The sequence below is a fragment of the Vombatus ursinus genome, unplaced genomic scaffold, assembly GCF_900497805.2.
Source record: "Vombatus ursinus unplaced genomic scaffold, bare-nosed wombat genome assembly UNPS02014798.1, whole genome shotgun sequence".
NCBI lineage: Eukaryota > Metazoa > Chordata > Mammalia > Diprotodontia > Vombatidae > Vombatus > Vombatus ursinus.
In genome coordinates, this window is record NW_020954576.1 from 2,685,970 (window position 1) to 2,699,900 (window position 13,931).

The window sequence follows — 13,931 nt, forward strand, 5'->3', positions numbered from 1 at the left end:
AGAGCCCCACTCTTCTTTGTAGAAATATTAGTGGGAGAGGGAGAGGGAGAGAGGGAAAGAGAGAGAGAAAACTTAAGTACTTAGTAGGTGGTAGGAATTGTGCTAATTAAACCTTGGGAATAAAAATATAATAAAGTAAGATAGTCCTTGCCCTCAAGAAGTTTACATTTTAGTTGATATTTCCAGCACAAAACGTTCTAGCTCCTTTCTCCATGTCTGTCACTCATGCCTGGAATGAATCTCATCCTCACAGAATACCTAACTGCTTTCAAGGTTTAGCTCGAGCTAATTGCTCTAAGGTGTATTTTTCGACCTTCAGAGTTGTTAGTACTCTCCCCCACAAAATTATTTTTTTTCTGCATTTTATTATTTTATTTTTTGTATTGCATTAAGAGGCAACATGGAGTTACTACTGATGGAGAACTGACCTTTGAATCAGAAAGGCTAGTTGTATGAACAGGGGCAAATATCTTAACCTCTCAATTAGCCCAGGCATTTTAAGACTCTGAGTGATTAACAAGGTGCTGATCTACACTGATGGGAGGAATTTCCAAAATAAAAGTTCCCTGTGCTTATGAAATCAAAGGCCTGCCACCTCCACACCCTACCCTGCTATGTCCTTATCTGTGTTCATGTTATTTCTTCTCAGTAGAAGCTATTTGAGGGTGAGGATTATTTTGTTTGGGTCTTTGTAGTCAATGCTTTTTGAATAAATACTCTATTTTCAGTTCTATAATAAAACGAATAACAGGCACAAAATCTAGAGACAGTAGTATGATACAGTAGAAAGAACCCTGGCCTTGGAGTCAGTGACCCTGGGTTCCAATTCTCCCTCTGCCACTCATTACCTGTGACCTATGTGACCTTGGATGAATGACTTCATCTCTCTGGTTTTCTCAATTGTAAAAAGAAGGAACTGTCCAGGTGGCCTCTAAGGTTTCTTCTAGTTCTAAATCTATGATCCTAGGAAATAAGATCCTTCAGAATAACTGATAAAGGAATTGCTTGAAATCAACCACCATTTTCCTCCTAATAAGACAGTTATGAAAGAGAATGTAAGAGGAAACACGCAGAACAAGAGAAAATCTCATTTGTTTCTGCTAATGTGATATCTGATTTTATTTTAAATGGTTCCTAAAGTGTTATTTTCATCACTTAGATCCAAAGAACTGCTGTGGAAGCATTGGACTGTTCACTTTCTTTTAAATGAGGGTTATCCAGTCATAAAGAAGTGGGAATTAAACCATGCTGGAGAATGGGCTGCTCTAATAAAGGCAGCTGATGAGGGACTGAAGACAACTTTAGCTTAATGTTGGCTGGGAGACAGAGAGAATACAGATTGTTAGCATGAAGAATTTAGGTTTCTGCGAGAAAAGAGCTCTCTCAGTAACTAGAAAGTGCTAGATAAATGAGATATTATTATTTAGTAGCCTTCAGTCCAACCTCTACCTAAAAGAGAATCCTACCACTCTACCATATCCTCAAATGGCCACCCAACCTATGCTGGAAGACCTCTGATAAGGGAGAATCCACTGCTAACTCAGTTTAAGTACTAGGGAGAATTCTGTAGTTTCAAAGGTGATGAAATCTTGATATGAGTGCTATGGATATATATGTATATACACACACAAATACAAAGACACACATGGTTATTTTTAAAAATATGTATTTCTAATTTATTTTATGGGTTTAATACAGATTCAGCCTAACCAACATCTTTGGTACCATACAATAACTGATGTTTATATTGGTAATTTGAGATTATAAAATGAAGTACTTCCTGTGTGTGAAAAAAAGATTAGATTATGTATAGCATAGTCTTAAGTACTTTAATTTAATTTTTTAATTACTAGAAAATCTGGGGGGGCAGCTAGGTGGTGCAGTGGATACAGCATTGGCCCTGGAGTCAGGAGGGCCTGAGTTCAAATCCAGCCTCAGACACTTGACACTTACTAGCTATGGGACCCTGGATAAGTCACTTAACCCCATCTGCCTCACTAATAAATAAATAATCTGTAATAAATGCAGTTAATTGGCATAATACAATAATGCAATTACTGCAATGATACAGAAATGTGTCATATTTTTATATAGCCCTTTATAGTTCCACAAACATTATCTCTTTTGAGCCTCACACCAATTCTGTGAGATAGGTGGGTCTCGCAATATTATCTATATTCCAAAGAAATTAAAACTCAGTTTTAGTTAGTTCACCCAAGATCACAGCCACTAAGTGGCAAAAGGAGAATTAACTAGGACAGGTGAATTCAAGTCTAGACCTTTTTCCACTATACTATATTCCTCTTATAGAAATACCTGATTAATAGGAGCACGTTGTTTATCCAACTACTTTGGTTAACTATGAATTTATTGTAGTTTTAGTAGGAAATTATACTTTAGAGAGGTTAATGGTATAAAGATTTCCAATTAGTTGACAAAAAATCTGTGAGCAGTGCTGGCTCAGGTTCACAATGATAGAAAGCTTCGGCTATCCAGAACTTTTATGAAATGAGTCATTATGAAATAGCTGAATTTTCTGACAAGTTGAGGCTTTACCACATAAGCACCCAAACTTTTATTTTAATCATTTCCAGCAGAAAACTCTCCAAAATGTATTAAGCTGATTATACCAAACATAATGTGGCCTCAAGTTGAGAAGACTGAATGGCTTTTCTCAATTATCTGTGTGAATATCAAATCCAATTATTTGGAAGGCAATGATACTCACAGGACCTACTGAGGTGGGTTAAGCTACTTGTGCCTGCATTAAACTGTCTCAGACCACCCACTCTTCTGAATTCTTGCATTTGTTTTTTAATAGTTTTTCTTCAGTTTACCTTGCTATGAATCGTTTCTTCTCATTGTCAATGTGTCTCCAATAAGAAGTCCTTTCCAATGTGTTCTATTTCTAATCTGCTGTAGTTTAGAAATTTTGTTAGAATTGTATGAAAAATAAGAAAAAAGATACCCTGAGTGAGGCACTGGGAAGCTATAAATTAAGTGAATGAATCTAAAACATGAACTTTGTGATATCATTTTGGCTAAATAAGACATCTCTTTTAAACTATTCATTGCTTTTAGTTGTATTCTGAATGTGAACTGTTATAATTCTCCTTCCTCTAGACAGTCAGCCTTCAACATTTGTGGTTTGGGTTAATCATCAATAATTAAACAGAAATTTTTGGAGATTTGTAGAATACTGCAGAAAATCACAGATGACGTACATATGTACAGAAAACAAAAAAAATTAGTTAAGTCATAAATGCATAAATATTGTATATATTAATATATTTTATTATTTACTACCATAAGTATATGTACATTAATGTATCATAAACAGTTACATTTTGTTAAAAGTTTCAATGCGAAAGAATTATGGGCAAAAGACTATCTTTGGGAACCCCTCTTCTCTGTCTCTCTACCATCCAGACTCAGTCACATGATTTTCTCTCACAGTAATCACTGTATCTTGTGCTTTTTGTAGAAGGAAATCCATGAAATAGCTGCTGCAAAGACTCTGCATAGTGTGAGAGATACTAATCTCTTCCACATAGAAACTGCAATTTTTTTAAGGGGTGTAATGTGTTGTTTCACTTGTTTTGTGTGTTAAATAAATATGACCAGAATTATTAAAAATAAAGGTTTGGAGTGGAGCCTAGAGTAATTTGAGGTTTTTCACATTTGCAGGAGTTCTGCTCCCCTAACTCTCATGAATGTCAAGGGACAACTGTACCTGTTAATTTTCCAAATAAAAAAATCTTGTAGTGTACATACCTCATCAATGTATGGCTTCACTAGTACTTGTCCAACTAATGCCTCTGCATCTCGTGTCTTGTCAATTGTTGCATAAGTCCTCAAGCAATGACGTATTATATCAACATTAGAAGTCTGGAGACCTTCTAATAGTAGTCCTTCTAGTGACTGTTGCAACATGGCTGTAATACCAGCGATACGCTATAAGAAAGAGAAAAATAGTAAAATATAAGCCCCCAAACCTCTAGCTTACAACAATGATTTTTTTACAAAGTTTCCTGCCCCAAGACAAACCATAATATAGTCAAAATTAACAATGGTATTCAAATTCCTGGAAAAACAAACAAGAATTTCATACACAAAATAGAGGGAAGAATAAAATATTTTTAAAAAAATGAAACTTGTAATCATCACAGATTTAAAGATTCTCTAAGAAGCTTGGAAAACTAAAGTTGACCACTTCTTGGATTATATGCAATTGTTACATATGATTTACTCTTCATATATTTGTATAGTGCATTATAATTTTTAAAAAATGTTCACATATACTGTATCACTTAATTCTAACTGCCTTTGGGGTTCAGGAGAACAAGTAGAATCCCCATTTTTTTCAGAAGCTCCAAGAGGTTAGTAATAATTATAACTGCTAGAATTTTACAAAGTTAAGATTTGCAAAGATGAAGACATTAAGGCTCAAAAAAAATTAAGTGACTTGCCCAGGATCACATACAGAGTTAATGTTTGAGGCAAGATTTGAATTCAGGTCTAACACTATACTCATTGTGCCACATAGTTAAATCACCTGCGAAGGATCAAAAGTCCAATAAGGAGTGTGACTAAAATTAGGACCCAGGTCTTCTAAATCCACAAGTATGGTGCTCATTGTTTACACACCACAGTCCCTCTCTGGATGTATCACTAGAGAAAACAAAAAACTGAACTACGCACATTCCTAAATATATTAATGTCCTAAATCCCCTAAACCCATGAAAATCAAAATGATACTTACTGGTCTCACTTTATCCAAAAGAGGCATTCCTTTGCTTTGAACAGCATGAAATTGTAACTGGTTAAACTCTGTGGCAATTCTCTCTAAAATCTGCCCAGTCAAAAGTGGGCTAAAAAGAAAACGATTAAAGGAAAACTTTATAATATATAAAATTTAACTAATTCATTGTGTTTTCTCTTATCTGTCATTTTAAAAAAAATCTATACTATTACTTTAGTTAATTTATTTTTAGAAAATAATATTCCAAACTTGGTTACTATCAACAAAGACATTTGAATACACAAAAATGAAAAATAATTACATACAAGACTGTAAACATTATTGATTATAATTTGTATTCTAAAATGTGGATGTTAACATTGAAAAACTACTCCTAGGTCCTCTTCTGGACTCTATTCTCTTCTGGGCATTTTTACAAATTTTATGACTATTAAAAATATCATTATATAATTTGCCTTGCATAATGTCAATGTACATATTACTATTTTTCTTTTCTTGTCTCCAGTGACCTTTTTCCATATCTAACTATTTAAAAGGCTAAACTTGAAAATTATTTCCCTTTCTCTGAATCTTTTCCAACTTGTGAGAACCAAGTATGTGCAGAGCATTATGTTAGATCCTAAGGTAAATGGCAAAGGAATAGCCAATAGTTTTTACCTACTGACACCCTCGATTGAACTGTAGAGCACTAACTCTGAACATAGATTAAGACTAGAACTAGGACTTTAGACAATAAGGTGAACCAATTTTTTAAAATTTTTATATGTTTCTGCCATTATTTCTCTGTTTTTCTATTTGCTGCTTCCAACTTGACTCCCAAACGTTCTCTTCACTTGCCATACTATTTATAGCTAGCATTTATATAGTGATTTAATGTTTGAAAACATGCATCATCTTATTTGTATCATATATTACATGTATCATCTTAACTGATCCTCACAATAATCTGTAAGGTAGATTCTCTTACTATTCTGTCAAATAGTCAATAAACATTTATTAAGCATCTGCTATGTGCCAGGCACTGTGCTACATGTTGGGGATACAAAAAGAAGCAAAAGACAGTCCCTGTCTTCAAGGAGCTTACAATCTAAGAGGGAAAACACTAGAATTAAGACGGGTTGGGAAAGGCCTCCTGTAGGAGATGGATTTTAGCCGGCACTTGAAAAAGCCAGGGAAGCCAGGAGACACAAATAAGAAAGGAGAGTATTATAGGGATGGGAGACAACCAACTGAGAGGTGCAATGCTTGTTAGTGGAACAGCCAGAAGGCCAGTGTCATTGGATCAGATTATATGAAGGGTAGTAAAGTATACAAAGACGAGAAAGGTAGGGGAATGCTAGGTTAATGGGCTTTGAAAGCCAAACAGAGCATTTTGTATTTGCTTCTGGAGGCAACAGGAAGCCACTGGAGTCTGAGTAGAGGGGTGACATGGTCATGAACCATGAAAGGAAAATCACTTTAGTGGTTGAATGGAGAATGGATTAGAGAAGAAACTTGTGGCAAGCAAAACCACGCGGGAGATAAATGCAAATAATCCAGGTATGAGGTGATGAGGGCCTGTAACAGAGTGGCGGCAATGTCTAAGGATAGAAGGGAGTGTACTGGAGAGATGTTGCACAGGTGAAATTGACAGGCCTTGGATATGAAGGGTAAGAGACAGCAGAAATCCAGGATGTCACCAAGGTTCTGAGCCTGAGGGACTGGGGAGGATGGTGTTGCCTGAGGGGGCAGTGAGGAAACTATTGTTGAGAGAACTAAATGGCTTATCCAGATTTACATAGTGTCCCAGGCAGGACCCAAACTTAGGTCTTCCTGTTCAAGTCCAATACTGTGCCACCAACGTAAATCTTCCCTTTCCTAAATTTAATTCTTCTTCTTCCTGAGAACTGTCTACCTTTTCATAATTTGTTACTTTAATAAAATAAAAATGGCCCTCAAAATAGCAAAAATAGCAAACTAAAAATCTGTTTTGTGTATATGCTTACTTTTAATTTTTTATGAGGGCAGGGAGCAAATTTCACAATCTCACGAATAAAGATGTTAATGAATATAAAACATAGAACTTACAAATTAGAATCAAGTAGAAGTAATTAAATGTATGATATAATCTCATCTAAAGGATAATGGTATTAAGCACAATTTAGATGTAAGACAATTCAAGAACCTCTAATAATAAAGAATTCACTAGCAACTGAGGTAACCCATTACATTTTTTGAGAACTTTTATTCTAATTAGGTTGAAACCAATTTTTCTGCAACTTTTACCCATTGTTCCTAGTTCTGTCCTGGGCCAAATAAAACAAATTAAATCTCTTTTTCACATGTGATAGCTGTTTCACTCTAAGTCTTCTCTTCTCCAGGCTAAGCATCTTAATTTTCTTCAACTGATACTTCATGACACGATTTTAAGTCCCCATACCACCTTAGTCATTGCTTTCTTCCTAGTGCTTTCCAGTGTGATACCATCCTGGCAAATGTTCTGGCACCCAAAACTGAACAAAGCATCTCAGATTTGGTCTGACCAGGGCACAATAACCTTTTTCATTCAAAGAATCACAGCTCTGGAGTTGGAAGGGCCATCTAGTCCAACTCTGGACACTATACTTCCATTAACACTGCCTAAGACTGCATTAGCCTTTTCAGTGGCCACATTACACTGATGACTTACAGTTATTCAAATACTCCTGTCGTTTTCACATTTTTGTCTAAGCCCTATTTCCCTATTCCTATACTTTTACAATTGGTTTTTTGAGTCTGAGTACAGTAATTTATGTATTAAGACGAATTTCAGCAGATTTGGCTAAACCAACAGCAGTCATGGAGTTGGGATATCTTGGGTTTGTCTTGTCTCTGACACATACTGGCTGGGTGACCCTGGGCAAGTCACTCAACCTCTATGTCTCCACATAACTCTAAGATGCTAAATTGGAGAGAAGTCACCAATGTGTCCTGCTGGAGGAAGTTTCCTCTCCAGGAAAATAATAGCCTAGATAAAAAAGCAAAAACTGACAATGGTAATATGACAAGTTCTTTTCTTGCCTGGTTTCTAAGACTACTCTGGTAAGCAGCCATTTAAAAAGCTGTAAAGAATTTCCTCATTGTAACCAGTATTTCACCTATGTTTTTTCCCATTACTATGTTTTCACTCTTAACTTCAATTTGGGCAAAATCTTTTCCATTAAGACCATGAGCCCTATAAGTGATAATAACAACAATAATGATAATAAATAATTCCAGTTCATTGGAATGATGGTGTAGAAGGGAAAAGGATATGCCAACTGGATTGTTCAATATAAGCATAAGAAGTTACAAACATGTTCACACATTATAGGTAGTTATCATGTTGTGTAAAAAGCAATGGAATTAGAAGACAAAGGTTCATGTTCCACCTCTGCTACAGAATGGCACACCACAGTCTGAGCTCCAGTTTCCTCATGGATAAAATGGAAAATAGTGCCACTTGACTCACATAGTTGCTGCAAGGATCAACTAAGATAATGTAAGCAAAGCACTTCGTAAACTATAAAGTACTATATCAGGAACTATACAATTGTAGTTTATTTTGGTATTCTATAGATATATTATTCCTATGTAATTCCTATAGAATTCTACAGGAATATGGCTCAACCCACCAAACATGGATGAGCACCAGCCCCTCCTCCCTAAATTTCTGTCTTTGGTCTTTTCTCTCTATAAGCTCTCTCTCCCTTGGCAATCCTATCCAATCAAAGGCTAGATTATCAACTCTGTTCAGATGATACCCACACTTTTATCTTCAATCCCTTGCCCTAATCTCTAATTGTGTGCTGAACATTTCCACCTAGATTTCTTAACAGCACCTCAAATTCAACATATCTAAAACTGAACTGACCATCTTTCTCCCTAAACCTGTCCTTCCTCCAAACTTCCCTATATCTGATGGCATCTTCCAAGTCAATTAGTTCATAAATAAGTCATCTTGACTCTGCCCTTTCCCTTCCCCACATCCAGTTAGTTGTTAAGGCCTGTAAATTACCCCTCTGAAGGCTCTCTTATTATATCTGTCCCCTCCTTCTTATGGCCTCTACTACTACCCTTCATTTCCTCTCACATGGACTACTGTGACAGACTTCTAAATTGTCTCCTTACCTCCAGTCTTGTCCCTAATCCAATCTAGCCTGCATTTGACTCCCAGAATCATGTTCCCATTTCACTCCAACCATTTCATTAACAGCGCAAAAACTTTTCAGCAAGTCTTCATTTATAAACAGAATTAAATACAAATTTCACAGCACTCAATGCTCTTCATAATTTGGCTCCAAGTGTATTTCCAGACTGATTACATACTACTTCCTCTTCACATACTCTTATATTCTAGTAAAGATGGTCTATTCCTCATTCCTAAATCCTTCCTGCCCTTTTCCAATTTTGTGATTTTTCACTCTACTCCCCCAATCCTGAAATGGACTCCTACTACATCACTGCCTACTGAAATCCTCCTCTTTCTTCAAGGCTCATCTCAGGTATTTTCTCCTAAAAGAAGCGGTTGGCATAAATGGAGGCAAGCCATCAACTCCTTTATTGATAGGCAGCATACCCTTTTTAATAAATGCTATCTTACTCAGAGATATGTGCCTCAGTTACTTTTTTGTTAAATTTCACCTGCAACATTACTATCCAGATCTTTTCTATGCTTATCATATCCTAACTTGCATATAATTTATATATCTTATTGCCCTATAAGTCTGAAAAACTACTTGAGGGTGAGGACTGTGTTAAATATCACTTCTGTATCCCCAATACTCGATAACAGATGCCATTTCCAAATTAGGGGTTGGAAAAGGAGAAGACAATAAAGTGGACTCAAGCAAACGGAGTTAAAAGGTAAAAGAGGAACTAGGTCACTATCATTAGAACGATTATTTTATTTGACAGTCTACAAATCCCATCAAAGGAAATTTAATGAGTAGTACATTTTCAGCAGAATTATTACAAGCAAGATAAAAACACCGCTAGGCCACTCACTCCATCAGCACTTGTGGTTGCTACTATAATTGCTTGCAATAAGCAATTAAGTCCTAAAATAGCAACCACTTAAAAACAGAAATACAGGATTTTTCCTATACCTCTACGGTAGAGGAGACATAGTAGTTTGACAAAGGCCATGCTTTCCCAATATCCTGTAGTTTGAAAATGTTTTCCACTCCCAAAAATTCTCCCTTTTGAAAATAGGAAATAATGGAAGTTTTCTCATAGGTTTTCATGGCCAAACAACTTATCACTTAGAGGCCAGCCTAGGACATGATGAACCTCTCTGTACTTAGTTATGATAATCCTCAGACAACTAACACAATCTAGGGATAAAAAATGAAACCTAATAGTCAAAGGGAAGAAGGAGAGGGTCATTGCTAGCTCCCATTACCAAATTTCCAACCAATTATGTTATTCCTGGCACCTCAAGTGTATAACCAATTATGCTGCTCTCAACCCTATGATGTCATCTACCCTGTTCTGTTCTTTGTTCTATACTCCCCAAAACCTATAAAAGGGGAGCTGTCTGTCTCCTCGGGGTCTTTGGCATAAATGAAGGTAATCCATTCACCCATTTATTGACAGGCAGTATGCCCTGTTAATAAATGTTATCTTGCAATTACAATTCACAAGTATTAATTCATAAGATGATCTACTTTATCTAAAGCTGTTTTGTCTTCTAATTTTAATGATTTAGTTCTATTTACTACATCTTTTGCATAATTCTTTTGTTTAGAGACTGGAAAGTTAGGGAGATATGTGGATAATTACTAATTCACTATCTTTCAGGTCAACAGAAATGAAAGTGAATTATAACCAAGACCTTTAGGTACAGGTGAAAATTAATGAAGATGCTTCCATCTTCTCAGTCACTCAGGCTCAGTCCTGACTCCTCAATCTCACTCACCACACAAATCCAATCTTCTGTTAAGTCTTGTACATATCTCTTATACATCTATCCCTTTCTCTCCCCTTACACAACCACCACAAAGGTGTATCACCTAATGCCTGGACTACTGCAATTATCTTCTGGTTGGTCTCCCTGCCTCAGGTCTTCTGCATTCCAATCTATGCTGACTTCTAGTGATCAAAATTTCTTTAAATGTACACACTGGCCAGAGGTGCCACTGAAAATTTATCAGTTTGGCAAAGCTGACAAAAAAAGGAAAATGCCAAATGTTGGAGGAGTTATGAGAAAACAGATACACAAATGAATTGCTGGCAGAGCTGTGAACTTGTCCAACCATTCTAGTAAGCAATTTGGAACTATGCCCAAAAGGCTATTAAACTGTGCACACCCTTAGACTCAGTAATATTGCTACTAGGTTTATACCCTAAAGAGAGCAAAGACAAAGGAAAAGGACCCATATGTACCAAATTATTTATACCAGCTCTTAAATGAGGTCCAAAAAAATGGAAACTGAGGGAGCAACCATCAATTACGGAATGGCTGAACTACTTATGGTATATGGATGTGATGGAATACTACTGTGCTATAAAAAATGATGAACGTTTCAAAGAAACCTGGGAAGACTTGCATGAACTCATATAAAATAAAATTAGCAGAACAAGGAGAACAATTTATATAATAACAACAATATTAGAAAGAGAAATAACTTTGAAATAGGAACTCTGGGGGGCGGAGCCAAGATGGCAGAGTGTAAGCAGTGACTTGCTTGAGCTCTCCCCCAAACCCCTCAAAATACCTGTTAAAAAATGGCTCTAAACAAATTCTAAAGCAGCAGAACCCACAAAATGACAGAGTGAAACAAATTTCCAGCCCAAGATAGCCTGGATGGTTGATTGGAAAGGTATATCACGCGGGGTGGGGAGAGGAGCGCAGTTCGGCGTGGGCACAGCAGTGACCCTGGTGCAGGCCTCAGAGGACTAAATTGCGGGCAGCTGTGGTGGTTTCCTGACTTCTCAACCCATGAACGCCAGACATCTTAGAAGGTCAGTGGGAAAAGTCTGTGACTGTGGTGAGAGAAGAAGCTAGGTCTCAGCCACCCACAGGGCAATGGCTGCCTCCTGAGCTTCTGGCCCACAGAAGGAGGAGGAATCAAGTGGCTGATCAGAGGGGGATTGCAGGGATCTCTTTGCCAGTGCTGAGGCAGGAATCTCTTGCTTTACCGGTGCTTGGATCTGGGTCACAGTTCTGAGGGGGGGTCCTGGGGCGAGGAGGAGTGCTGGCGTGGTGGAGAGGAAACACCTTGCCCCTTATCATACCACCTTGGAAGAACTGAAAATTTACAGGTCCCTAGAAGTAGCTCTGAAAACAGCTATACAAACCCCCGAAGCTTGGGACAGTACATTCTCCATATTGGAAGCAGATTCTTACCTTAACAAAGAGTTTATAACTCAAGTAATTGGCCGGGATCATGAGTACGTAGCGCAAAGAGTCAGACTATATTATCTTACTTTGGTGACAAAGAAGATCAAAACATACAACCAGAAGAAGACAACAGAGTCAAAGCTCCTACATCCAAAGCCTCCAAGAAAAATATGAATCAGTCCCAGGCCTTGGAAGAGCTCAAAAGGGATTTTGAGAAGCAAGTAAGAGAAGTAGAGGAAAAACTGGGAAGAGAAATGAGAGTGATGAAAGAAAATCATGAAAAACAAGTCAATAGCTTGCTAAAGGAGACCCAAAAAAATACTGAAGAAAATAACACCTTAAAAAATAGCCTAAGCCAAACGGCAAAAGAGGTCCAAAAAGCCAATGAGGAGAAGAATGCCATCTAAAGCAAAATTGGCCAAATGGAAAAGGAAGTCCAAAAGTTTACTGAAGAAAATACTTCCTTAAAAATTAGAATAGAGCAATTGGAAGCTAGTGACTTTATGAGAAATCAAGACACTGTAAAATAAATCCAAAAGAATGAAAAATTAGAAAACAATGTGAAATATCTCATTGGAAAAACAAATGACCTAGAAAACAGATCCAGGAGAGAGAATTTAAAAATTATTGGACTATCTGAAACCCATGATCAAAAAAAGAGCTTAGACATTATCTTTCAAGAAATTATCAAGGAAAACTTCCCTGATATTTTAGAACCAGCAGGCAAAATAGAAATTGAAAGAATCCACCGATCTCCTCCTGAAAGAGATCCCCAAAGGAAAACTCCTAGGAATATTGTAGCCAAATTCCAGAGTTCCCAGGTCAAGGAGAAAATATTGCAAGCAGCCAGAAAGAAACAATTCAAGTATTGTGGAAACACAATCAGGATAACACAAGATTTAGCAGTTTCTACATTAAGGGACTGCAGGGCATGGAATATAATATTCCAGAGGGCAAAGGAGATAGGATTACAAACAAGAATCACCTACCCAGCAAAACTGAGCATTATCCTTCAGGGGAAAAAAATGGACATTCAGTAAAATAGAGGACTTTCAAGCAATCTTGATGAAAAGACCAGAGTTGAATAGAAAATTTGACTTTCAGATACAAGATTCAAGAGAAACATGAAGAGGTAGACAGGAATGAGAAATCATAAGAGACTTATTAAGGTTGAACTGTTTACATTCTTGTATGGAAAGATGATATTTGTAACTCATGAGACCTTTGTCAGTATTAGGGTAGTTGGAGGGAAAAAATTATATGTATGTGTGTGTGTGTATATATATATACATATATACATATATATATCTAGATAGATAGAAGGCACAGGGTGAGTTGAAGATGAAGGGGTCATATCTGGAGAATAAAATTAAGGGTTGAGAGAGAATTATACTAGGAGAAGGAGAAAGGGAGAGGTAGAACGGGGTAAAGTATCTCACAAAAAACAGAAAAGAAAAGGCTCTTACAGTGGAGGGGAAACAGGGGAAGGTGAGAGGGAATGAGTGAATCTTATTCTCATAGGATTTGACTTAAGGAGGGAATAACATACACACTCAATTGGGTATGGAAATCTGTCTTACCCTACAGGAAAATAGGGGTGGGGGGGGAAGGGGACAAGAAAGTAGGGGGATGATAGAAAGGAGAGCAGATTGGGAAAGGGGGTAATCAGAAGCAAATACTTCTGAGAAGGGACAGGGTCAAAAGAAAGAATAGAATAAATGGGGGGGGATAGGATTACGGGAAACAGTTTTTCACAGCATGTCTACTATGGAAGTGTTTTGCATAACTACACATGTATAACCTATATTGAGTTGCTTGCCTTTTCAG

The 13,931-nt window shown here is 37.0% G+C and overlaps 1 protein-coding gene across 2 annotated transcripts in view; it reads right to left on the reverse strand.

Moving 5' to 3' along the window:
- The window catches only part of LOC114050103 (conserved oligomeric Golgi complex subunit 2), a 71,952-nt gene that overhangs the window by 31,509 nt on the left and 26,512 nt on the right, over nt 1–13,931 (reverse strand). For both annotated transcript variants that reach the window (XM_027871667.1, XM_027871668.1), the window contains exons 6-7: nt 4,763–4,871; nt 3,775–3,954 (exon numbers count right to left, since the gene is read on the reverse strand). In XM_027871667.1, the coding sequence (XP_027727468.1) occupies nt 3,775–3,954; nt 4,763–4,871 (289 nt within the window). The remainder of the gene's footprint in view (nt 1–3,774; nt 3,955–4,762; nt 4,872–13,931) is intronic.